The 26,232-nt window shown below is 40.9% G+C and overlaps 1 protein-coding gene across 4 annotated transcripts in view; it reads right to left on the reverse strand.

Moving 5' to 3' along the window:
- The window catches only part of LOC113053203 (BAH and coiled-coil domain-containing protein 1), an 81,284-nt gene that overhangs the window by 11,038 nt on the left and 44,014 nt on the right, over positions 1-26,232 (reverse strand). For 3 of the 4 annotated variants that reach the window (XM_026218042.1, XM_026218035.1, XM_026218052.1), the window contains 18 exons: positions 23,908-26,052; positions 23,496-23,607; positions 23,212-23,414; positions 22,915-23,070; positions 20,421-20,665; positions 19,511-19,856; positions 16,400-17,257; positions 16,058-16,227; positions 15,621-15,757; positions 11,295-11,408; positions 7,413-7,527; positions 6,933-7,149; positions 6,346-6,540; positions 3,304-3,477; positions 2,953-3,215; positions 1,993-2,073; positions 1,561-1,690; positions 1,307-1,424 (listed from right to left, as the gene is read on the reverse strand). In XM_026218042.1, coding sequence (XP_026073827.1) covers positions 1,307-1,424; positions 1,561-1,690; positions 1,993-2,073; positions 2,953-3,215; positions 3,304-3,477; positions 6,346-6,540; positions 6,933-7,149; positions 7,413-7,527; positions 11,295-11,408; positions 15,621-15,757; positions 16,058-16,227; positions 16,400-17,257; positions 19,511-19,856; positions 20,421-20,665; positions 22,915-23,070; positions 23,212-23,414; positions 23,496-23,607; positions 23,908-26,052 — 5,779 coding nt within the window. The remainder of the gene's footprint in view (positions 1-1,306; positions 1,425-1,560; positions 1,691-1,992; positions 2,074-2,952; positions 3,216-3,303; positions 3,478-6,345; positions 6,541-6,932; positions 7,150-7,412; positions 7,528-11,294; positions 11,409-15,620; positions 15,758-16,057; positions 16,228-16,399; positions 17,258-19,510; positions 19,857-20,420; positions 20,666-22,914; positions 23,071-23,211; positions 23,415-23,495; positions 23,608-23,907; positions 26,053-26,232) is intronic. The other variant, XM_026218060.1, reaches the window with a different exon arrangement.

The following is a 26,232-nucleotide window of genomic DNA, read 5'->3' on the forward strand; positions in this document are numbered from 1 at the left end:
AGTGTCCAGTGTGGTGTCTCTGCTCCCTGTTCAAGTCGTAGAGCTCAGTCCTGCATTGGTGCGACCCTGTGAGTTCCTTGTCTGTCCTGTTTCAACCACAAAGGTGGCCCTTGAGCTCTCAGCCTGCCCTGTCAAGGCCATATAGGCCATCTTCAAACTCTTAGCCTGTCCTGACACGACCATGAAAGTTGTTCCTGTATTCTCTGAATGTCGTATTATGGCCACAGGGGCCATTTCTAACCTCTCTGTGTTCTTAATTGCAGTTACGTCTGCTCCGCCTCTGTGGCATTCAGATCCACCATGTTGGGTTCTAGTTCAGACTGAGCCATCTTGGTGGTCCCCTGCACCATCAGCTATGCTGAAGTGCTCTTAAGCTCCATTAGCTCCACCCTGGTGGCCCTCAGCTCCACCTGTTCCACCCTGGTGGTCTTCAGCTCTGCCCAGGCTTCCTGCTCTGCTGGCCCTGCCTTGGTCACCAGCTCCTCTAGCTCCACCCTGGCTCGCCAAGCTGCTGCAATCTTCTCTCCTACTTCCTGTCCATGGGCCTGGCCCTCTATCCCTCACCCTGTTCCGTCATTGCTCCACTTAAGTCTGTTCTTGTTAAGGAGCATCTGGAAGCCACTCCTTAAAGGGGCTGTGTAACGATTCCCAGCTGGGGTGCTCTTGATATCCACCAGAGGGCACTCCATCCCATACCTTTGCCACTCTATCCTGGACTGCCTTCCCCATAATCCTTTGCACACCCTCATCAGCACTTATTGTGTGCACCTGTGTCTTGTTAGCCTTGTTAACTCACTTTATAAAAGCCTGGTTCTTTGTCATGCATTGCTAAGTCTTGTACGTGTCTGTATTGCTATTCTAATCCTTGTTTCCTGGATTTCCTGTGTCTTGGTTCCTGGTTTTGTTTCCCTGTCTGTCTTTTGGATTACCCTTTGCCTGGGTTTTTCCCTGTTATTGCTTGGACTGAATCCCTGTGTATATGACCTTCTGCCTGTTTCTGGATTTTGCCTTTGGATTACCCATCAATTAACACTGCACTTGGATCCTCAACCTTCATGTCCCTGTGCAGTTTCATGACACCTTGCTTGTTTCTTGTTAAAATTCTTGTTGGTCATTATTGACTGGGACTTATTTTTTTATGAATTTGTTCCATTTCACTGTACCATATTTAAACCCTATTACCATATTCTGCATAATTCCAGATATGTCTTTTTCCCAAATAATTAAAAATGAGTAAAAAAAAAAAAAAAATACATATATATATATATATATATAGGAGTTTGTGGGTTTTATACAGTACACATACACATCAGGTGACTCCAGGGATTGCAGACGAGCAGCATATAGTAGTTCATCATCTTTGGAGATCAGAACCTTTAGTCCATCGTTCAGGAGCTCTTTGGTTAGAATACAGTTGGGAGGAACTGTAAGATTAAAAGCAACAAATCAAATACAATTTTACTTACCACTTACTAACCAAAGACTTCACATCATGCCTGACAACACCTGTCAGTTGTGGTAAAATCACTACTGTAGTATAGACCATAAGTATCCATTTACCTGGAGCAGTCCTGCCATTCGATGACACCTTCCTCTCATCCTCCTCTGAGAAGCTACTGTCCTCCCCCAAGTGGAAGCCCTCATCTGCTTCAAAACTCTCCATTAGACGGCTGACTGCTCGACCTTTAGACTGAACCACAGAAACAGCACAGACACTGCATTACTTGAAAGAAATGGATCATTTTCAAAATATTACTGTTATTGTGTCATGAAATTAAATTTTAAAAGTATTTCAGGCAAGAATGTTGTTGTTTAAAACTCAAATATGCGGTTTATTTATAAAGACAGCGCCTATTTAAAAATGTGTTACGCCGATTCTTTCGCCGTTCCTGGGTTCATGTTACAATTGTTCTGGGTAATTTCGGTGGAAACGCGACAGAAGACAAGCGTTAAATGTACCAAAAGATGTGAATGCATGATTTGTGTGTGTACCTCTCTAAGTCTGGTTCTCCGAGTGCTGCCATTATCATCACTGTCTTGGGACTGGGCTTCGGTCGACCAGAAAGTTCTTCTCTGAATTAAGGTGAAAGAAAAATCTTTAAATATACTGTAAGTTGCAGACAGTCATGGGCATCTGAGTTAAATGTATGCAACCAATCCAAAGTTTGGAGACACCTACTAAATCTTAATGACTCTTTTTCACTCTTTGGAATAATAATACATTATTTAAAACTACAAAATAACACCAACAGAACTATAAGAATTAGGGGGAAAGAACAATTATCTGCCAATAACAAATCCTGATCCAATACTTGTGTTTACCTAGAGCTAGGTGCACAAGTACCTTCAAGTTGAAATCAATTCAGTGTGCATGCTTGACAACTGAATTGCTTTGCAATGCTTCAAGGAATAAAATGCCTGTATCTAATCTATTTTATGTATTACAAAATAACTAGGTAAACATAAGTAAATGTATTTTCTATGGTTCCTATCAATTAAAAGCCATGGCTCTTCTCTTTACTTGATGTAAACTAAAATATGTCTTTAGAAATTCCACTTGCAGTATTGTAGTAGTAAAACTTCACTCAAAATGAGTAATTTAAACACAATCCCACTTAAAAGTGGCGTTATAGCTAAATGTATAGCTAAAATTCACAGCATTCACTGCAAATAAACATCACAATTGTGCTTAGTGCAAAAACTATACCTAGAAGTTTCTAATTATTTGAATTTTGTTGTAATGCAAACCACTAATAATCAATACATTGAGGTTATTAAATGATAACCCTAACCCTAACTCTATTACAATATTTGTTTGTAGATTTAAAAAAATTTAATGAGACAGACATTATGCATGTTTGAAAAAGCTGCATAAGTGCTCAGACTTCCTTAACTATGAAAACTATTGTGTCACTGTAATGAACCGTACAATGCTCTGTTCACATTGCTTACCGTGGCTCTCAGCACGGAGCTCTTCCGAGTGGCTCTCTTCAGCCTCTCGCTGCTGCTGCTTCTGGGAAATGAGAGAAGGCTGCTACTCTTTCTGTAATGACCTGGCCTGCCTGTGATCCCAGGCCAGCGTTTGTCCTGCAGTCTGGGCCTGCCTGGTCGCCTTCTGACACCTGGAGGTTTGGAGACAGTGATGGGGACGGATCTACAGGGGGACCGTCGCTTCACCTTCACATCTCCTTCTGTTACAGCCCGAAACTGAGATCCTGAATGGGTTTCACAAAAATAGAAAGGGTTTGAATAAGAAAATGCAGGTGAGATGTGTCAATCACTTGACTTTTTGATGGCCTTTACCATAAAGTTCTTGTCGTTCCCGCTTAATCTTTGCCTTCTGATTGGCTTCCAGTTTGACAACAGAGAAAGTGGAGGGGCCTGTATTGGCCGGACTGAATGGCAGATCCCTAAACGACAGTGCTTTGATGTCTTGGCCTTCCTCACTGCCATAACTGCCTTCGTCTTCATCTTCCTCTGTATTATGAAAATGGCATTTTAGTATGGCTGTTTACATCTGACTATAATATAAATATCCAAACATAATATGTTGGAATCACTAAAAATAAATAGTTGCCATACACTCACATCTTGATCTAATTATAGTCATTTTTTACTGTGCAAACATTTGTATGCCATATGAACAATGAGTTATAGTGTTGTTTTCAGGAGGTTTCTGAAGTAGCAAGTAAACTAGACAGCCATGGAAACAACTTCATATACTTTTTTTTTTTTTTTAATCCAGCAGTGAAGTAATTGATATTTAAAACTTTTGGACCGACAAAAATTCGGATCACAAAGTCTTCACACATTTTTCTGCATTTCCCTCAAACCTTCTGCTAATCTAGATTTGCATGTTTTTTTTTTTCATGCCAGTCTATAACTGTGGTAGTTTTTTTTTTTTTTTTAGATAAACCCACCCCCTAAATGAAATGTAAAAACTAAATTTAGCAAAAACATATCTGTATCCATTACATGTTAGTCAGATCTACAATCTTCCTGTCTAAGCGAACTAAATAAAGCAGACCTGACCAAAAGTCTGGTTACACTAGACTAAGGAGCCGTTCACACAGAACAAGAATTTTCCAACGCATTAAACAGATGTGTCTGACAATAGACCAACGCTACTTTTGCGTCATCGAAGGTTAACGCCCCTTTTTGGGGGGAAACAAATGGATTCCCCTGATACAGAACTCGCTCTAATTTCTTGATAGCAAAAATGGCAGAAACATACACACTCTCTTTGCGGGCCGAGGAGCGTGAGAGGTATTTAATTAAGCTACTGGATACGGTGTTTACAGAGGTTTCCCTTTGAAATGGTCGAAAACTGGATTAATAACACCACACAGTGGCCAAATATGGACATCTAACGTTACCATTATCTCGTGGAATCACCAAGTAGCCTATTTTTGTCATTAACATCCTCACAGTATGATAAACTAGACGATGAGGCCATGTCAAGAGGAGTCGGTGGTTTACTTGGATCATATTTCACTTGATTTAAGCTATTGACAGATTTGTTGCAGTTAGAAAAACGAAGCTGCTAGTAGCTACGTGATTAACGTTAGCTCTCATTAGGCACGCTACCTTGGCTGTTAACTGATTTTAAGTTTCAAATATTGGCAGGCTAGGACTAAACAATATAACTATTATGCAATATCTGTTTGTAATTGTGTCTGACAGGCCTGTACACATCAGAAACAATGAAAAACAAAAGGTCCCTGGAGCGAGTTCTGTATCAGGGGAATCCGTTTGTTTTCCCCCAAAAGGGGCGTTACCCTTCGATGACGCAAAAGTAGCGTTGGTCTATTGCTTTTGTGTCTTGTGTCTTTTGCAGCATCTCGCACATGAGTGACTAATTTTTTAGACAGTTAAAAGAATTTCAAAAGAATTGCCACTCATCAGTGTCTGGACCAATCAGAGACCCCGGAGGTGGAGCAAGTGTTGCAATCTTTTCTTTACAGTAGCAAGTTGTCATGGGTTATTCTGGCTGTCAAATTTTTAAAATAATTTCTGATCCCTGCATCTTGAATTTTTAGATGCAAAGGCGCATTCTGTGTGAACGACCCCTAACACAGAGAATGTTTTTCCATTACATGCACACTGCTCTCTCGCTTAATAAGAACTTTTCTTATTGCTGCTAGGAGTACAAGCATTGAGACTATGTCTACACCCCCCACCCCCCCAAATACTTTTTTTTTTACCAACTGTACTGAAGGCTTCTACTATTTAGTCAGTAAACATACCACTGCATGTTTTTTCAATTATAAGACACTAAACAGAAACTTACACATCATATAAGTGATTTATTTGAGCACTAAAAAATAAAATAAGATAATTTGAGTAAGAAAAATAAGAATAATAATAAAAAAAAAAAAGATTTAACTTCGTTTGCCAATTACAGAAAATCCTGAGATTGCTAGAAATGCAGCATTTACAATGAATTACGATGCATAAGTGCTGATGTGCTGATGGCCACTTATACAGATGGTAATCATGCAAATGTGCCAAAGTAAATAATCCACTCTTTCTATTCATATAGACACGTTCAATTTGATAGCCATGATCATACAGTAATAGCGAGCTGATTTGCACTCAAACAGATGGTAATCATGCAGATACATTCACATTCAACATAAAACACACTCTCACATATATAAAAAACTGTTGAAAAATATCGCGATCGCTATAAGTTCCACCTCCATCAGCTGACAGGTCACGAGGGAGCGACAAAATTCAAATAAACTATCTTTCGCCTATCTTTCATTCATTCTTTATTCTGGTGGATCATCTCATTCTGTTTGTGACACTGTACGCTGCAACACCATGCCGTGTTTTTACTACCAAGATGCAGTTGTAACAGACGCAAACAGTTCTGTCGCTGAAGAACTGAAACGTAAACAAAGGAATTATGATCCATATTACAACGTTATTGCTTCGTTGGACTAAACGTGCTTCATGAGATGTCGTTCAGTGGATCTGGTACAGCGTTTCCATTGCTCATGTTTTTATGTGTACTGCTTACACAAATGTAGCAAATACAGTCTTTATAAGCTTTCCATTGAGAAACAGCGATCTGTCGTCGCTGCTTGAGGCTCAGATCTTTATAATGATACATAGTTTGTCAAGATTAAATTTGTCCCGTCACATGCGAGGTGAGGGGCGTTGAGGACGCCCGTGTCGGGGTGCAGGCTAACAGGTTAAGAAATATGCAAGAGATCAACTGCCTTTGTGTCTTAGAAAAGAAGAACAGAGACCAGGTGGTGACACACAGACTTGAAAGACTTGAAAGATTCACTAGCTTTTCTTACTTTCCCTAGATGACAAAAACTGTCTGACTCTCACCTTGCTCAGAGGACTCGCTCTCAAGGGGGGATGTCTCCCCGTCCTCATCCACTTCCTGTACCCTGCCCTGCGGGATCCTGGCCCCTGGCTGCTGCAAACATGCTGCTGATCCAGGACTTTTCTTCCTTTCTTTTTTAACTGCGACTGGCTCATGCCTCTTCCAGCACTCCTGTGTCCCGCTGTCCCCACTCGTGGCTGGAAATAATTCCATGCATACACAAGTACATCAGAAAAACTGATTACATTGCAAGGACATGATGGAATAAATGAAAGTTATGATCCATCATTTAGTCAGAAAGTTTAGAATTTCAGTACTAGAAATGTGCATTTTGGTTATTCTGACTATTCAAGTACCCAAAAGACTTCACTGTAAAAATAGGTAAACTGCTATTGTTAGCTTAAGGAGCAATTTCTTTCTGATTTCACCTACACACATAGTTTTGTTTAGGTTGTCTATTAGGTTATCTTGTTGTTCTGGGTTAGTCATATTTTGTTCTTTACTGTTACAGTACAACATCTTAGTTTTATCTGTTAAAGCCACATGAGAGATGATATCACACAATGCCATTTTAGAAGATAGGTTTTACCTGTGTCGCTAAGGCTCTCAGACTCATTGGCTGTGCTGAGCTGTGTGGGATCTCTTTTGCAGTTACTGTGGCCAGGGTACAGTCTGTTAGATGCGGAGGAAAACTCTGGGTCTCTTGACGCAGCTCCAGATGCATGTCTTCCACCTGGTACCTTCGGCTTGAGCTGAGTTATGTGTTGATCAAGGGAGCTGTTCTTCCGATAACACTGTGACTTCATCTAAGAAAGAACAATAGGAATAGATGTACTGAGGGGATTAGACCAATATTAAAACTTATTCTGGGCTACTTTTTAATCATTCGCTATGCCCCCAAAATCTAGATAGTTTGCAACTCCAAATCAATCATGTTAGAGAAAAAGTAACCAATGGCGGTGAAGCTTACCAAAGTTTTAATACAAAAGCATGTGCTGATTAATAAATACAGATTTGATGATTGGCTGATTGTCGCAAGAGACGAAAGGACTCATTTGTGGATACTGACCTGTGTAGAGCTGAGACGGCTAAATCCTCGATTGGACAATTTTTTCTTCTTCTTCGGCGATTCTCCATCTCCTCGTTGATCCTCTGCTAGCAGACTTAGCCCCGCCCCCACCAATCTGTCAATCAAAGTACAACAGAGGCTATTCCCGTCAGTGCAGCTCAGAAGTGGTGGATATTTTGATTCATCCTATCATTATCACGGTTTTTCTTCTTGTGTTTTGTGAGTCATTAAGTCATTCACTTTGTTCAAAAGTCATTTGCAACAAAATCAATTCTTACTGCCCTTTAGTAAAATTTACTAAAAATAAATTATAACACAAATGATCTCATGTGATTATTGTTAAGTCAAGTCACATGCTGATATTGCAAGAGAACAACAGAAAACAGTCAGTTTATCAATTAAAATCGGTTCATTGTTGACTAATTGATTTTATCGTCCAGCTCAGTTCAGCTCTCTTCCCACAGAGTCTGTGCTGTCAAGTCAACAATGTTGCCAGAAATGAAGTGTCCCCAACTAAGCAAGCCACCTGTAGAGGTCATCTCTAGGTGCTGATCCACCATCTGAACTGGATCTGGGTGGGGACATCCTCCTTCAAAAACTGCACGATCGAAACACCCCTAAAGCTCAGGCAATATCGGTATGAAAAGGGGAACAAAGAAAGACGGATCAGAAAGTGAATGAGGCTGAATTGCCTCTCAATGGGCTCAAATCACTCCCTACTTTTCCTTGATGAGAATCGAAAGAGTGAACTAAAAAGCATGGTCTCCACACCTCACGCTTGAGGAACTGTGATCAGACGGCCATCTCGCCACTGTTTGAGGGCAGTTGCCAAATAAAAAGCCCTGTGTGAATTATCAGGGGAGATTCCTGCTACAAAAAAGGGGCCCGTAGCTTTGAAAAAGCGAGAGGTTTGAGGGCACTGCATGTTTGACGCTATTGTTCTTGGTGAATATCAGAGCCCTCACAGTTGTATTTCCATATCAGTGAGGCAGCATGTCCCCCTCGGCTCTAAATGCATGCAGGGAGAGAATGCTCTTGAATTTCCCTGGAAAGCTGCCCGACAGACCGAATGAACGCCAGACCGACAGCACACTGACAAAAGATTAGCTTCCATCCTCCAGCAAAGAGCTAAGCGCTAGTGTGCCGTCCGTCATGTTAGCTGTTTAATCGCTGTTAGACATCTCTAGAGAGGCGGTCTTTGTGGAAAACTAATTGAGATTTTGTTTGCTGTAATGTGCTTCTGCTTACGTAATCCCAGGAGAACATGCTGTTTTGCTCTGAGATTGCTCTCTCAAAGCTCAGGAGACACAACGGAGATCTTGGTTGTGTTTCATCAACTTTGTTTCATACCACGAATGATAACTGTGAAGATAACAATAACTATATTAGCATCCACACCAATGAACATTAATGGTATGGGGTGCGTTTCACAAAAGCATTGTTAGCCAACTATGGTCGAGAGTTCCACTGAACTCTATTTGTAACAACGGAACTTAAAAACCATTTAAAACCATTGGGACGTCACTGAGATCTCCAAAACTTGTGAGATTTCTGGGGTCTTTTTCATAGGAAATGTCTCCATTTGATCTCTGTTTAATCCATTACTGTCCTGGGATATTAAAGAAATCTCTCATGATTTATCCTGCAGGACAGAATCATACTGGTTGTGTTTTGTGCTGGGAATGCATCTGTGTCTATTGACGCTCAAATAGCCCATCAGTGTGTATATGTGCATACAAGAACAGAATGTGTGTGTGTTGCTGTCTGTGTGTGTGATTGACAGGCAAGGGGACAGAGGGGGCAATGGAGTGTGTGTTCTTTCCCCGTGAGGTAGACGAACTGACAAACACCATGTGACATGGACCCTCCCTCTGATGAATGCTCTCGGCGGCTAATTAAACAGAGCTTTCTCAAACACACACACACACACAAACACACATTGAACATCACTGCAAGGAATTTTAAGCACAGAAACAGTGTCAGACACAGACGCACACACAAACACATAGGATGTGAGCTACCTACTGACCCACTGCCCTCAATCACAAGAGGCTAAATGGAAAGCAGCAAGTGACAATGCCTCAGTGCAGTCACCTGCACTAGAGAAAACACTGAATGTGTGAACCCCTGTTAAGAGTCCAACAGCAGCATTAACTAGGGCTGTGCAAAAAACAAATGCGATTTTCATGCATATCTCATTAGTAAAGACGGTCCTGTCATTAGTAGTATATCTCCAGCATGTGCGCTAAGATCAGGGTTGCCAGGTTTTCTCAACAAAATCCTGCCCATTTCCTTCTCAAAACTAGTCGGTTGAATGTATTGCGGTACTGAAATGTCCAGTACATAAATATTTGCATTTGCTGAGAAAATCATGCCAGTTATGTCTTTAAGTCTTGAAGCTCTTTAATCATGACTTGTTTCACAGGACTTCACATCACAAGAGCAGTGCTGTACCAGATGAGTTACTGAGCAAGTCTACTGAGTGTATTAACTTACAAATCAAGCACATGGTAAACATGTTTTGAGGTCATAACAAGGAATTGTGCAAGGCTTTAACCTCGCAGATTAACAATAATCAGCCCTTGTAATCATCATTTCTGTGAAAAAGTAATGAATGGTGGAGTTTTACTTCTGCCTTTCATATGAATCTAAATATAAAATATATATATATAAAATATATATATATATATATATATATATATATATATATATATATATATATATATATATATATATATATATATTTATAAAAAAAAACTCTTTTACAAAGCATAACTAGTGTCCAGATGGAAATGTGTAACCACTCTTATATACACAGTATATAATTTGTCCGGACCTTCACTGGGAAGGAAATATACCCCTGTTCTACACAAAGAAGATCTGTCTGCTGACCTGATGAATGCTACTAGACACACTTCCCTGCTTTATATACAGTAGACACACAAACACACTGCCCTTGGTGAGGGGTCCTGGCTGTCTGCCCGTGCGTCTGGGTGTCACTGTCATATAGAATCACATTGTGGTGGTTGGTTGGCACGAGGGCAGAGGCAGGCGGGCGGAAACAGAAAGGAGGTGACATGACAGTGGGAAGGCCGGGAACACAATGAGAAAGAGAGATAGAAAGAGGTTTTAGGGGTGTTTGGGGTGTCAATAACAATCCTCAAAACTCTGGAGTGAGATGTAAACATTAACAGATCCTCTCTATACCAGCAGGCATCAAGAGGCACCAAAAGTCATTATTATATGTGCTATGTCACCAAATATCTACACAGGCAGCTGTCACCCAAAACAACACAATTACACACTAATTTATTGCGGTGTAAGAATACATGTGTCAACATGACCTCTTCTTCTCCTGGCCTGCACTGACCCAAGTGCTAAACGACAGGAATCTGTCACATTCCCGGCAATAAAATAGATTAGAGGAGAATTCACAGTGGTCTAATTCCATCCACAGCCTGTTGAACCCCCCCTGGCTGCTGCAGGATAGGCATGCCACTCACATCAGCGATTGGCAGACACCGAACACGTTTATTGACAAGCACACACAGAGTGTATGCACACAGGCTTAGGATATTGACGTTAGGATACACAGAGGGGAATCTTTGCAAGGAGAAATGAAGACACAGCCAACAGCCTTGCACTGTAACATGCCTGTAATGTAATTCAAGCCCACTACTGATTAGGAAAGATAAAGCATAACTGGACTTCCTCTCTGAGTTCTCCTGTTTCCTGTGTATGGTTTGTGGAGTCGTCTGCTGGGTTGTGCTGATATGGGAGGCTTATCTGCTGTGTGTGTGTGTGTGTGTGTGTGTGTGTGTGTGTGTGTGTGAGAGAGAGAGAAATGCCGGCTAAGAAGACAGGGGAACAGAAGATACTTACTTGACTTTTTTCTGGGGCTCATTAAGGGTCCCGGAGCCAAGACCAGGGACTGATTTTCGTTTGCGTGGTCTACCAGGGCCTCGACGTGCTGGGCTGCGAGGAGTCTCCTCTTTCCTAAAGAAAAACATGGTTACCTTTTGCTAAACATGCTTCATTATGAAGACTGTACTTTCAGTAACACTCTAGTATAGGGAACAATTCTCACTATTAACTAATTGCTTATTAGCATGCCTATTATTAACATATTGGCTGTTTATTAATCCTTATAAAGCATTTATTTAACATGACCACATTCTACATTCCTAATCCTACCCAATACCTAAACAACAACTACCTTACTGACTGTTAATAAGCAGCAAATAGTGAGAATTGGACCATACTTTCTGCGCAAATAGTGTCACAAAACGTAGTTGGAAAAATAATTGGTAACACTTTATAATAACTGCACACTATTAATCATTAATTAAGCATTAGTAAACAGATTATTTATAATTTATAAAGCATTAATAGACAGTAATAAGCAGTTTATAAATACAGATATAAATGCTTTATTCTTGATTTAAAAGCATATATATAATGTGTTTAATAATTGTATTTTCATACTTTATTCATGATCAATTTATCATTTCTCAATGAAGTATAGCATTATTTACAAACCAGTTATTTAGGAGTTGCCAGTGATTCATAAGATCACAAGAAATGTAGTAAATTCAGGTAGTTATAAAGCATTTAGTAGTGGTCAGTTAACTATTTATGTGATCTCATCTAAAGTGAGTCTAGCTATGCCTTGTAAAGCATTTATAAAGGATATTTAAAGGCTCAGTTATTTTCTAAACAAAAAACGGAAACAGACACCACACAGTGATACAGAACATAGAAATATTAACAGCCTTTAAATTTGTAATTTGTAATTTCTTTATTTGAAAGGGGACAGTGTACATTAATAAACATTAAAACAATGTAAATGTACCCGAGTTAGCTCAAAAGTGCTAATTTTCATCGGTAGTCCCCCAGCCAGATTTAAACAAGGCAACCTTTAAAAATAATCACAAGTACGAAATAACACACAATAATAAAAATAAAATTGCATACAACACATTATGGTTAATAAGTACAATTCATATAAAAATTATATAATATTTAAATACACACATAAAAGCATTAGTGCCCACAAATTTGGCTCTCTACAAGCCATTTTTTTGCATTCTTTTTGAATGAAAAGAAGGACGAGGACTTTCTAATGGTTGCCGGCACTGTGTTCCATTGCTGAACTGCTCTTACGGAGAAGACAGCCTGACCAAAAGCTGTTTTTCTCCGGGGTATGATGCAGTCTTCCCTCACTGCCCCTCTAGTTACCCTAACCTCACTGGATCTAAAATGTATAAAATCACATAGTGGAGGAGGTGCTAAGCCATATCTAATTTTATAGATTAAACAAATGTTTTTGAATTTAATTAGATTATCCCAGGTAAGTAACTGATATTTACTCAGAATACTACAGTGGTGGTAGTGATATGGTTTTTTATCCAGTATTTTTAATGCTTGTTTGTATAATCTTTCTAATGGTTTTATTGTTGTAGAGTGAGTATTAGACCAGCTTATTAAACAATATGTTATGTGGGATAAAATCATGGAAAAGAAATATAATTTAGCAGCTTCTGTTGACATGAAATCTCTGATGAATCTGAAATTCGCTAGACTGAACTTAATCCTATTACTAACTTTTTTGATGTGAGTTTTGAAATTGAGATTTGAATCTATATATAATCCTAAATATTTATATTCTGTGACGACCTGTAACCTTTCTCCAGATATAAAAATGTCAGGTTCTATATTTATATTGTTTTTAGAAAAAAACATAGTAACTGTTTTAGATATATTCAATTGCAGACAGGATTGTTCAAGCCAGATTGAAATCGATGACATGGCCTCAGTTAGTTTAGAGGCAACTTCCTCTGCAGATTTTCCATAGGCCAAAATAACTGTATCGTCTGCATACATCAAAGTGTCACAGTTCTTACACAAAGATGGTAACTCATTAATGTATAAACTAAAAAGAATTGGACCTAAAATTGAACCCTGTGGAACTCCAGTTGATAATAGTAAGGGGGTGGAATTATATTGGTCAATTCTTACACTTTGTGAACGAGATAAAAGATATGAGTTAATAAGACGAATAAATTTTAAAGAAAAATTAAATGCATGAAGTTTGTGCAGTAAAACTGAATGGTTAACTGTATCGAATGCTTTACGAAGATCTAAAAATATTCCTCCCACTATCCCTCCTTTGTCTATATTTGATTTAACCTTTTCCAGAAAATAACATGTTGCTGTCTCTGTAGAATGATAAGCCCTAAACCCAAACTGCATTGGATGCAAAGGAAAAGAACTGCAATTAAGATGATTGATGATTTGTTTAGCAACCAATTTTTCAAAAACTTTAGATACTGTTGGCAAAATGCTAATCGGTCGGTAATTAGATGTAAGAAGGGAGTTGCCACCTTTAAATATAGGAATGACACTAGCAATTTTCCATGACTCAGGAAATTTCCCTTGATCTAGTGACACATTGATGATATGTGTTAATGGACCCTTAATTGACTGACCTATTTGTTTTAGCATAAGTGTATCCATCCCATACACATCTTTAGCTCTTGAAGATTTAAGCTCTGTAATTGCCTTTTCCACATCGGATATAGATACAGATTTTGGATATAGTGGGGGCTCAATTAACACATCTAAAGTAATGACAGGTAAGTTGTTATATTTCACAGGGAAACTTTTAGCTATGGTATCCACAGAATCAACAAAATACTCATTTAGTGTCTGTGCCACATCAGCTGGATCCTGCAAAAGCATGCCATTATTCTTTAGCTGTATTAAATTATTACTAGAATAAGTTTTACCTGTTAATTTATTAATCTGATCCCAAGTCGCTTTAGAGTTTCCATGACAATTTTTAATAATTGTGATAAAAAAGTCTGCCTTTGCTTTTCGTAGTTGTCTTATCACTTTATTTCGTAATGAAGCAAATTTTTGTCTCTCACACGATAGTTTTGATTTTATGGCTTTTTTAAGAGCATTGTCTCTGTCTTTCATTAACTGTTTAATATCATCACTGAGCCAGGGAAGTGAACACTTTCTGTTTTTATGTTTAACTGTCACTGCAAATTCCTTAATTTTTGTTTGTAAGCATTGAGTAAATTTCTGACTAATTATTTCCAATTCATTGTCCAATAATAGAGTGTCCCAGTTCATATTTCTTATTGCAGAATGAAATTGATCCTGTTTGCTCCTTGGAATGCCAATGAACTCCTTTTTTCCGGAATAAGCTGCAAATCGTTTACTGGTTAATTTTCTTGTTATAAGCACCATGTTATGATCTGAAAGACCAGTTAACATATTGTACGATTTTGTAATCCGTTCCGGGTGATTAGTGAAGATTAAGTCAATTAAGGTGCTAGAATTGTTTGTAATCCGTGTTGGTCCTTTAACAATTTGGACAAGATTAAATCCATCCATAATTTGCTGCAGCTTTTTCCTTGTACTGTTATCGTCCCAGATAAAATCTCATTTGTACAACAAAACAAAATCTCATTTGTAAAAGCTTTACAAGGCATTAATAGTCCTCACTTTAGATGAGCTCACAAAAATAGTTAACTAACAACTACATATGTTTTATAACTACCTGAATTAACCGTGAATTACAGTAGAAATACATGTTAATAAACCATTTATTAACACTATAAGTAACTATTACTATATGTCTGAATAAAAATATGTATGAATGCACATTTAAATAGTTTATTAATCATTTAATTACAATTTCAAAGTGATCTTATGAACCACTGACAACTCCTTAATAACTGGTGTGTAAATAATGCTATACTTAATTTAGAAATGATAAATTGATCATTAATAAATTATGAAAAAACAATTATTAAACACATTATAGATATGCTTTTAAATCAGGTATAAAGCATTTATATCTGTATTTATAAACTGCTTATAAATGTCTATCAATGCTTTATAAATGATGAATTAACTGTTTCCTAATGCTTAACTAATGATTAATAGCATGCAGTTATTATAAAGTGTTACCAAATAATTTAAACGTTTTAGACAGGTGAATATTTTGAAAAAAAATACACTTCACCTTTCGTCATTATTGAAAATCTATTTTCCTGTTTAACACTGTAAAGCTGCTTTGACACAAGCAGTCTTGTATAGAGTGCTATACAAATAAAGGTGACTTGACTTTCGAGGAAGACAACTATGGGCACTTGTGTGTTTAGACAGTGTTTTGTGATGCTGAATAGCACTTACTGATGATCATGTTTTCTCTGGAGTTTGGCCAACTCTTTCTGCTTGTCTTTGTAAAGCTGTTGTAGCTCCGCTAGCCTCACCCGCATCGCCAACTCCTGTCCATCCATACTGTCCATGGTCCCTTTCACGGGGCAAACCTGGAGCAACCAAATCAAACAATCTTTCCCTTAGTTGCTCCAGTCTTGGATGACCTCAGGGCACACTTCTGAGTTAACACTGTTCTGTTATCCACTACTTTTAGTTTGTTACATTCCTCAACTAAAAAATCTCCAAGAGATAGGATTCCAGTAAAGTACTGTAGGATGCAATTAACATAATTATCATGTTTTGTTGTTAGATTAGTTATTCAAGTGTTTGCTTATCTTTAATAATATATGAACTGCACAAGGAATATTTATATGAGAAAAAAAAAAAAAAAAAAAACAAGCATGTGTTACCGGCTCATGGCGAGGCGTCCAACTGCATTTTCTGCGCAAATTGAGAGTTCTCGGTGCAGGAAACTGCTTCTCAGCATCTGTGGTACTGTTCTCCTGTGAGCCCAATTCAAGGGCACGAGCTGCTGCCAAAGTAGCAAGACTCTGCAGGTCAAAACTCCATTGATCTTCTCCTTTGATGAAGAAAAAAGAAACACAACAAGAATTTCATATGCATCTACCATTCAAAATAAGATGAATTAGCTATTTATCTCAAAGCAGGAAACAGAAATTGTAGGAAAGACTGTAATGCAGGGATAATTTATGTCTTATAAATATCAGAATATATAAATGTCAAAAATATACCTTTAGTTTTACCACAACTTTGGTGATACTGTTGCAGTTCCAGATCAGCCAGCTCACTCAGCAATTCCATGCCGTGATAGCTGGAGTCGAGTAGGCCACAGCATCTCTGGGACTGGTGAGGGGAAGGTGGAGAAGGAGGAGGACAGTCCCCACAGAAGGCTGCAGCAATCAGGAGCTCCAAACTCCAGTAACTTCTTGTGAGACTCTTGGAGCAGGTATTACTATTTGGAGATGGAACCTTCGAACTGTTTTTCTCTTGATCTTCCTCAGAAACCACTGCACCCTCTGCTTGGGTGGTGGTGTTAGGCAGCTGGGTGAGTGGACAATCAGAGACACATGATTGTGGAAGTCTGTGATCCTTCAGTGTGTCAGTGTCTTTAGTCTCTTGAGGAGGTTTATCTTCACCAACTTCTTCCTCGAAGGTAACAATTGGTAATTCTTGATGGATTGCTTCCTTAGAGGATAGGGTAGGTACATGTCCTACTTCACAGCCTGAAACTTCAGCAGGTTTGCAAATTACCGCTGCATGCTCCTTTTCATGATTAGCTTTTATGGGTTCACAGCAGCCCATGGCCATGACTGTCTCGACTTCCTCTCCTTGCACAAACACACCCTCAGACTGTTCCTCAACCATGGCATCAACATCCATTGTTGGCTCTTGTGGTTCTTGGAGTGGCCTCACCATTGCATTAAATACTAGGCCCTCTCCCAAGCTGGAGAGAGCTGGAGGAGGGTGCTCAACTGGTTCAGTCTGAACAGCCTCCAGATCAGCAGGCTCTGCTAGCTGTGCTTCTTGAGTGGTGGGGCCATTCCTATATCCCATGTTGATTTCTGGATAGGTATATCCAGGTGGTAAATCTGTGACCGGGAATATAAACAAAGCTCAGCTGTGCAGCATTTAAAAAATATCAGCAAAAAGACTCTTATTTTTGACAACCTTGTAAGCATGACATCTTTAATAAGCTATGCACCAGAGGTCTGAACAAGAACACATTTCATTCCACATAACACAACACTATGTCTTGATCTTATTTCAACTTTAGAAGTGCAGCTGTTAAGAGGGTAATTCTGAGGTAAAACAGCTCTGCTGAGGTAAAACAACTCTGCTTCTGACACTTCTGTACCCTCTGGCATGCTGTAACAGTTGTTAATGATGATAAAGAGGGTGTAGGCTGGGGGTAGGGGTGGGTCTGGACTAGGTGTTTCTTCATTGTTACTTATGTGATGGGACTGGAAAGCTGAGCTGGCAGGCATTTTCTGCTTCTATCGGCAGCTTCGTCAATCTTGTTCTTGCCTATATAGCCACTAGGGGTGGCACGGTTCGTTAAAAAAGAATCCGAACCGTTTGGTTCACCCCACACAGACCGCTGGGACCGCAGTTCAACTTAAATCTGACAAAGCATCCGTATGGTTTGCTGGTTTGCTATAAATAGCACGTAAAACAAACTGGGTTCAACTAATATATGTTTCTGTGGATGGATGCGCATTCTGGATTCCCAGACATTACAACAATAGCGATGAGAAAAAAAAATCTTGGACAAACAATTCACTCTTGATCAATGTAAATTACTGCTGGAATATGAGCAATCATTTATTCCGTCATTATCCGGGTGCTGATAGCGGGCGCGCACAGATGAGACCTGAACAGCATACGTTAATATGTGTTTAAACTTTAAGAGCCAAAGGACGCGAGCTCACGCGCAGTGAGAATATTTGTGCATGCTCACAAACCCGCGCCTCAGAAAGCATGCAAATATAAGCTCTCTCTAAAGTATTGTTTAAATGAACAAATTCACACAAAAAATAAGTAAAAATGACCGTCTTGGTAAGTATCCTACAGCAGACATAGCTGGCTGAATGTAGGCCTGCTGTATCAGTGCACTCTCTTAAAGTGACTTTATATTATATTAATAGAAACAGCAACAACAAAGAAATCATTCACTGCTCTGCTTTTATAATATGCTGTTTTACATTTGATTACTTTATTCATTTTCTGTAATTAAAAACTTATGCTAGACCTGCCTAAAAAAGAAAAAAAAGAAAAACGTGACTCTAATGGCTACGTTCACACTGCAGGGCTTGATGCTCAATTCCGATTTTTTTTCTTAATTAGATTTTTTTGCAAGGCCATTCACATTTCCAATTAAATGTGACCTTTTGTGATCTCCTGTGTGAACGTGAAATGACCCAGAGGTGACCCGCATGCGCAGAAGAGTACTCAACGGTGAACGACGTCACTCGTTGTTTGCGGAAGTAGCTAACGTTAAACATGGATGCCAAAAACAGTGTAGTCAACAGCGGAGTTCTTTTTGCAATATTAAAGTTATTTTCCCAACGGAGCCAGCACAATTACAATCTTCTCGTTTTAAGAAGAAAATAAAGAAGAAGGAGAGCAAGGCTTTTGGCCATGGCGTTTTGTGGAGCAGTGTTAGCAACGTCGGTACAGACAAATGTGTGGGTGCGGACTCGGAGTCGCAGCCAGGAGTGGTAGGATACTGATGTGAGTGGCTCTTCTCGTTCCCGCCTACTTCAATGCAGAATTATGACGTTTGTAGCATATCAATGACGTACGGATCGGATACATGTGGCATGGCCATTCAGACAGAGGTCGCATTTCAAAAGATCGGATTCGTATTGGATTCAGGACCACATACCCAAGTTGGCTGAGTCACTTTTGAAAAGATCGGATCTGTGTCGTTCAGACTGTCATGAAAAGATCAGATACAGGTCACATAGCTGCAAAAAAATTGGAATTGGGTCGTTTCAGCCTGCAGTGTGAACGTAGCCTAAAACCGTGAAAAAGTTGAACCGTGCCACCCCTAAGATCCACTCACAAAGTGCTACAGAGTCTAAAAACAGGGCCCTGATTGTTTCTGCTTAAGGGTCTCAGCATGAATAACAACCAACATGTAGCTTATGTGTTTTTGAGATACAATGACTTTACGCAGACAACTTAGTTTCAAGACAAAGACACAATTCTAGAATGAACAACCACACAAATCCCAGATCACCTCTTGACATGACACTAAGACAGATTTTTTTTTTTACAAGTCAACAAGAAAAAACATTGTATTGCATTTCTAATATATGTTAAGGGGAATAACTTCTTACCAGGCTCCATGGATCGAGGATAGTCTTGTGGTGGCTGCCCTTCCACCCTCTTTTCCTGGGACTCAACGGTTTTGGGCAACTGTGATGGAGAAGGGCTGATGGCTGGTGAGCGGGGTGTAGCAGCTACTGGACTTGGGGCGGGGCAAGGAGTAGAGGGTGTGCTTTTAGGATGAGCCCGCATACAAGGGGACTGGCAGCAGGGCGACAAGTGGGCAGTGGATCCCCTGGTAGGCGTGGAGGCCCGGTTAGATGGGGCGTAGACATAGCACTGAGCAGGTTTGAGAGTCCTGGGGTCAGACAGAATGTCTTCTAGCTCCATGCTCTGCTCTTCTGGTTTCTTTTGCACCTAAGCATTGAAAGAATTAGAAGGGGAAATTAATTAAGAGAATTCAAGACCCAAAATGAGATCTGGGCGGTTATGTTAATGAAAGGAAAATGTAAGATATTCTGAAGTCTGCCAGGTCATGCAATCTTCACATCAACGTAATTGCAATTTGGCTCCCCTGTTTTGCTGAATCAGGTTTTCATTTAAGCCCTACTTGCTTAGATCTATTTATTTAGACCTGCAATCAAGAAGAGTAGTGCTTGGCCCAGTCTCACCACAGTCCACTGTTGACTACATTTGGATGTGTATGTCTAGAAAGTAACTGAAGTTTGGAGGAAGTTATGGATCCTAGGGAGCAGTTGTGGTTTTATAAGGGCTTTTTTTTTAAAGAAACTAACGATTTATTGGCTCTAAATGTTGTTTACACCCCTCCACACTGTCTAGTTCCATGGAAAGGAGTGGATTCTCCCTCAGTATCAGGTATCAAGCATTAGCTCATTTAAAAGCACAGCTGTTCCTAAAGCACTGCATTTGGTACACTCTGCTATACAATGGTTAAATGAGGGGTTGTGCATTTCTGTGTACCTGGCTGTCGTCAGCAGAGGCTCTCTGTGGTAGGTCTATGATGTTTGCTGCTCTTTGTGATGGAGGTGGTGGTGTGTGATGGCTGGAGTGTTGCTGATGCTGAAGCTGCTGGTGTTGCTGGAGAGCATAAAGCTCTTGTTGCCGTAGAAACTGTGAGCGAGGATACACAGCAGGATGTTGCATGTGGGAGTGGGCCCCTCGGGCCCTGTAGACTGGGGGCCACAGACCAGGCTGCTCCATCACATCTAATGAGAGAAATAGAAGTGTTTGTGATGTGTGGAATCATGGGGAAGGCCATGTTAGGCAACATAATGTTAATATATCTCACATATAGTCTCACATAGAGATCATCACCTTTACCCAAACTACTTAAACATACCTAAGCAAAAGCATCTGCTTACACATGGACATACTTATACCGATGAGATATCTATCCAAATCTTATACAATACAGCCTGTGCTGAGAGCTTTTTCTCTAATGAAGACAAAAAACAGAAGTTAATTTGAATTTACATGAAAAAAAAAAACGAGATTGAAAAAAGAGATTGAAAAACAAAAAAAATCCCATTTAGACAAGGACCCTTTCTGATGTTAAAAGCCTGGTTAACAAAAATTTTTTTCTAGATTTAATGCTGTCACATGAAATTCATGTTGATGGTGTTGAAATACCGATGGAGTTTTGGTTCCTTGCCGCTCTCGCCTCTGGCTTGCTTATTTGGGGACACTTAATATCCAGCGATATCAACTTGATTGCACAGATACTATTTAAACTGAACTGAGCTGGATGATGACATCACTGAATCCAAAGATGAACTGAACTCTGCTATCAACAAGAGGAACGTGTGGACTTCCTCAACAGACAACAGTCATTTTTTGGTTGTTAAAAAAAGGTGCGCTCATTAAAAACAGTTGTGTTAGGTCCATCACTGGCTGTGCTGATTTAAATCTAGCAGTTTTGTTGTGTCTGTGTCGCAAGTTCAGTGACGCAGGTAGTTAAGATTTTCTCCGGCCAATCAGTGATCAGCAAAGTTTACACATCACGTTTGGTAAGGGTACGGTTCACTTGGAACCTCAACCGAGATGGTGCTGAAAAAAGTACCAGGTAATGTACCCAGTGAAAAAAGTGAACTGTACTGAATCATATCGTGCTGTACCATGCAGTGGAAAAGTGCCATATAATAACTCCGGCCTACACTGAGTGAATGGGAGAGAGACCCATCAACCAGCACTCCCACGCTCTTTTCAGTGTCTTGCTCCAGGTTCACCACTTTTGTTTTCTCATACTTATTACATTCCTCCCTCAATTTTTCTCACACTAAAAGTCTTCAACCCAAATGTGCAGCCATGTGAGCACAGAATGATGCATGCTTTCAATAATAATAATTTGATTAAGATGAAAGTGAACAAATGGAAGAACTTCCCATTGGAATAAATATTAACATGAGAAGCTTGGTATTTGACAAACTACATTTTCTCCCTTGAAAAATCCCCATCTCTGAAAACCACTGTGGGCCCAAGCTACAGCATGTAGTCTAGGCAACTTCTCAGTTCCCATGTCAGGGGTAAACTCGTGCCGTTCCCCTGGCAGGAACAGAAAGCCAGTCGTGCACATCCACAATGACACATCTTCATCCCCTGCCTCCACAAGTCAAATGTGTTTTTCTACTTTTCCAAATTCACATAGCATTACTAATGTGCATGTTCAGCCTGACCCCTCCTCTCCCACCTCTGTGCTTGACTTGACGCATAACGGACCTTTACTCTGGAACATTAACCCAGCTTAACTAATGTTTCCCAAGGGAAAGCTTTTGTGGATGCACTTCCCCTTTCAGCTGAAATTCCTGTGGAGCATGGAAGTAAGTGTGCCTTCAAAGACATGAAGATAATTAGATTTCACAGCCTGCTGTTTAGACTTATAAGGCTGGGAGGCTTCTTACATCAGCATATTTTAGAGCTTTGAGGGGATTGGTGAAAGCATCCTGACCCAGACCATATGGGGGTGGAGCAGGTGGTTGACAGGAAACAGCTTGTGCAATTGTGTGTATATCTCCTCTTGCAGGTTTTCCTATTTCATCTTAGCAGTTTCATAGGCTGCCATTCATAGCTGCTCTCTCATTCCTTGAAATTAGTCAACTAGATTTCAAACAATAATAAAATATGAAATTAAATTAAAATATACTCTAATGCCTGCAATTAGACAGAGCAAAGTGTTTTCAAAGTGTACACACTACAATATCGTGGATTACATCTTTGAGTCGTGTAGTGACTTGGTTTAAAGTGAACTCATATCCTTGAAACTTGAGTGGAATTACTGTAATAAGAGGATAATTGTTCAGGCTTGGAAACCTGACATAATCTTTGATCATGGGAGTTGCTGTGTGCCTCACAAAAAGAATGAATGATAAATCTGACAAATGGGTCAAGCTCAACAGGGCATTTTAATTGAGGACATGGAAGAAAATTTGAATACTCTGCAGGAAACAGCATGGTATACCAAGGTGAGATGCTGGGTGTGTGGCAGGGTCACTGGGAAGAACCACCAGTTGGGTGGAGGGGTCCTGAGGCAGGGGTACAACTGGCTGAAGAGGGGCAGGCATAGCTGCAGAAAACCCAGGTGGGAGATTCTGATGCAGAGCTGTGTGGCCAATACCTACAAAACATAAGCAAACTTTAAGGAAACAACACATTTTTTACATTTTATTATTTAATTATACATCGATTTATAAGTAGAAGCAGAAAAACAACATATGAACCTCACAATGACCAAAAAGGGAACAAGAAAAAGACTGACCATAGGAGTGACCTGTCATCCAGAGGGAGGGACTTCCTGTGCGTGGCATCCAGTGGTGGGCAGAGTGTGTATGTGTAGTTGGGTCTGCTAATTGGCCCGACTGCATTGACGTGCCACCTGGCATCATTATATGAGAGGTGAGGTCACCATGGCAACTGTTAGAGGGATGGATGTGGCCAAATTCCACCCTTTCCTTGTTATCCCTGCAAGGCCAGATTGAAAGGTCAACGGTTGAGCATTTGTGACAAGTGAAAAAAGAAGTGTGTGAGGGGTGGATCATTCACCTGATATACACGTCTCGTTCTCGCTCTAGGCACCGGTGGCCCATGTGTTCTTCGTTCGTCCTTTTCCTCTCCTCTCCTAGTGAATCTGAAGGATACATGGAGCGTGGAGTGCCTACAGAATGGTTAACAAATTTACATAAGTGATTTTCTCTCATCTACAACTCTTACTGTCTTTTGGCACTCAGCATGCAAACAGCTGCTGAGCAACCTTTCTCTACAATGGCATGTGTGCTCTCTCTCCCCCTGCACCGGCATTTACAGCTGTAAGAGGGAAAAGCTGTTTCCTCATTGGGTCTTGGCAAGTTCTGCTATTTTTGTCATCAGTGAAGTCTTCCAGAGGTCATGAATAAACAAACTGCTCTGTGTCTCTGTTTGCGTAGGAAGCCCCTGACAGATCAAAGGTCAAGCTTACCTTTCATGCTGGAGTGCACCCGCCCCTGTCGGCTGCTGGGATGGCTGTCTGATGCTTGGCATGGAGGTTCTCTTTGTCTTGCCACAGCAACTGCAATCCCTACTGGAGGCTGTCGTACCTCCCCCTCCACATGTGGTGCATCTCCTATCTCTCGGCCACGTCCACCACAATCAGCTCGCTCACTTTCATGGCTTTGGCCTTTCCTGGAGGGTAGGGTCTGCTTGCCTCCCTGAATAGAGCAGCTGCTGCCATTAGTCCCTGTTCTGAGGTTCCCAAGCCCACCAAATGGGCTCCTCTGGGACAGGAGAAGAGGCTGTTGGTTGCTGTACTTTAGAAGGTTCTTCATGGCACTGTTCTCTCCCTGTGAGCTTGTGACCTCCTGCTGAGTTTGAGGAGGAGCTGGATGAAGTGGAGGAGGAGGGCCCATTCCTGAAGTCTGGTGCTGCTGTTGTGTGGGCGTTCTGTTGTTGACAGCTCCACTGTTAGGTTCCAAATAAGCTTTGTGCTGGTTCTCTTCAGAATGGATGTGATGAGTTGGCATGGCCCATTGTGGCACCGATGGCTGCTGATGTGTGTGATGCTGTGCATTGTTGTTGTTGTAGCTGTAAGGAGACATTTCCATCTTCTGCTTCAGCTCCTGGTTCCCATTAGCCTGGGTCATGTCTGTGCCAGGGGTATCAGGGCCAGCCCTACTGTGCTGTTGGTGACGAATACGGGCAACCTTCTGTCCATCTCTCTGCATAGAGCAGCTTCCATGTTCTCCTCCACCTGTGTGCTGGGTCATGGTCTTGCCAGCAAGAGGTGAGGGAATGGTTTGAGGCCCAGAGTGTGAGCAGTCTCTGTAGGGCTGGGAACTGGTGTTAGCTTGGCTGGGTAGAGGATTAACCGTCTTTGTCTCTTGAGTCAGTGTAGATCTGAAGATGTCTGTTTTCATACTGTTGATGCAGTCAGCACTGCGGGAACGCATAGTATTGAGTTGCTGGGAATGGCTTTGCTGCTGTTGCTGTTGTTGTTGTTGTAGGTGATGGTTGTGGTTATGGTTGTGCATCCAGTCTGGGGCCTTTTCAGCTTTTCTGTAGAGATGCAGTTGGTGGGTCAGAGGTTGATGCTGTTGTTTCCTTGACCAGTTACCATGATGCCCCCCATTGCCAGTCTTTTCCATGGCCTTGTCCTTGACACTGTTCCCTCTGCTCCCAACCCCCTGGCACTCAGAGCTGCCCATCTGGAAGGGAGCTCCATTTTTTTCCCCAAGGTGGCTAACAGATTGAACGAATGTGGCTCCAGTCACTTTGGAATCTCTGCAGCCACCACTATTGATTCCTTTATCATGTAATGAAGGATTTCCCATAGGAGCTGGCGATTGAGGGCAGAAAAAGTCGGGGTGATGGTGTGAGAGGCGGTTTTGGTGTGGGTGATGGGGGTGGCCAGGATGGAGCTGCAGACAGTGGAAGCCACTTGGATGCCCCCCTCCAGGAGCCATGGGCAGCGGAGAAGGCACTGTGTAGGACAATGAATGCTGCAGTGTCTGTCCTCGCTCCAGACATTCTGTAGTAGGCTGTTCACTGATCCGCATCTCCCCACTTATCGCCTCTTTACCACAGCGCCCATTAGTGCCATCACCCACGTGTCTGTTCTGGACATTAATGGACCCTACATTGCCTCTAGCCACCCCATCCCCACCGCAAGTAGTCATGGATCCCTTTGCCCCAGCTCCATGGTCTCCATTTAGAATCTTTCCATTGAGCAGACAGGCACTAAGAGGCTTTCCCATGCTCTGTGGGTGCTCCTTGTACTCCATAGGCATGGTGGATTTGTGTCCCCTGCTGTTCATCTCTTCCATAGTGGCTGGGTGTTGTGGGTGGAGCTGGGGTTGATGGGAGTGATGATGGGGTAGCTGTTGGTGATGGCGGTCTTTAGAATCATGTTTACTACTAGGCCTGTCTTTATCTTTTGCAGCTGAAACCACACTTCTGTCTAAGCTAGGCTCTTTAGGGGCCTTTTGTAGGCTCATTCCACTTCCTGCATCTCTTTCCCTGCTGCATGAGCCCTGGGGTTGTCCTGATCCTGCCCTTGACATGGACTGAATGTTGTGATTGGCTGAGATGAGTGGGGGCTGGGACGGGAGGCTTCTTAAATAGAAGTTCTCTGTGAAGCAGATCAAATAGGACTGTTAAAAATTTAAATTAACACTAACTTAAGCCTTCCTTAAAGGGTCGATTTATGGAACTAATATATTTGGAGACTACAACCAGGAAGTAGAGCTGCATGCTGTATAAAATATCCAACTTAACAATAAATATAATGGTTTATGAAATAAACAGAATT

Source organism: Carassius auratus, chromosome 3 (genome assembly GCF_003368295.1).
Source record: "Carassius auratus strain Wakin chromosome 3, ASM336829v1, whole genome shotgun sequence".
In the NCBI taxonomy this organism is placed as follows: Eukaryota; Metazoa; Chordata; class Actinopteri; order Cypriniformes; family Cyprinidae; genus Carassius; species Carassius auratus.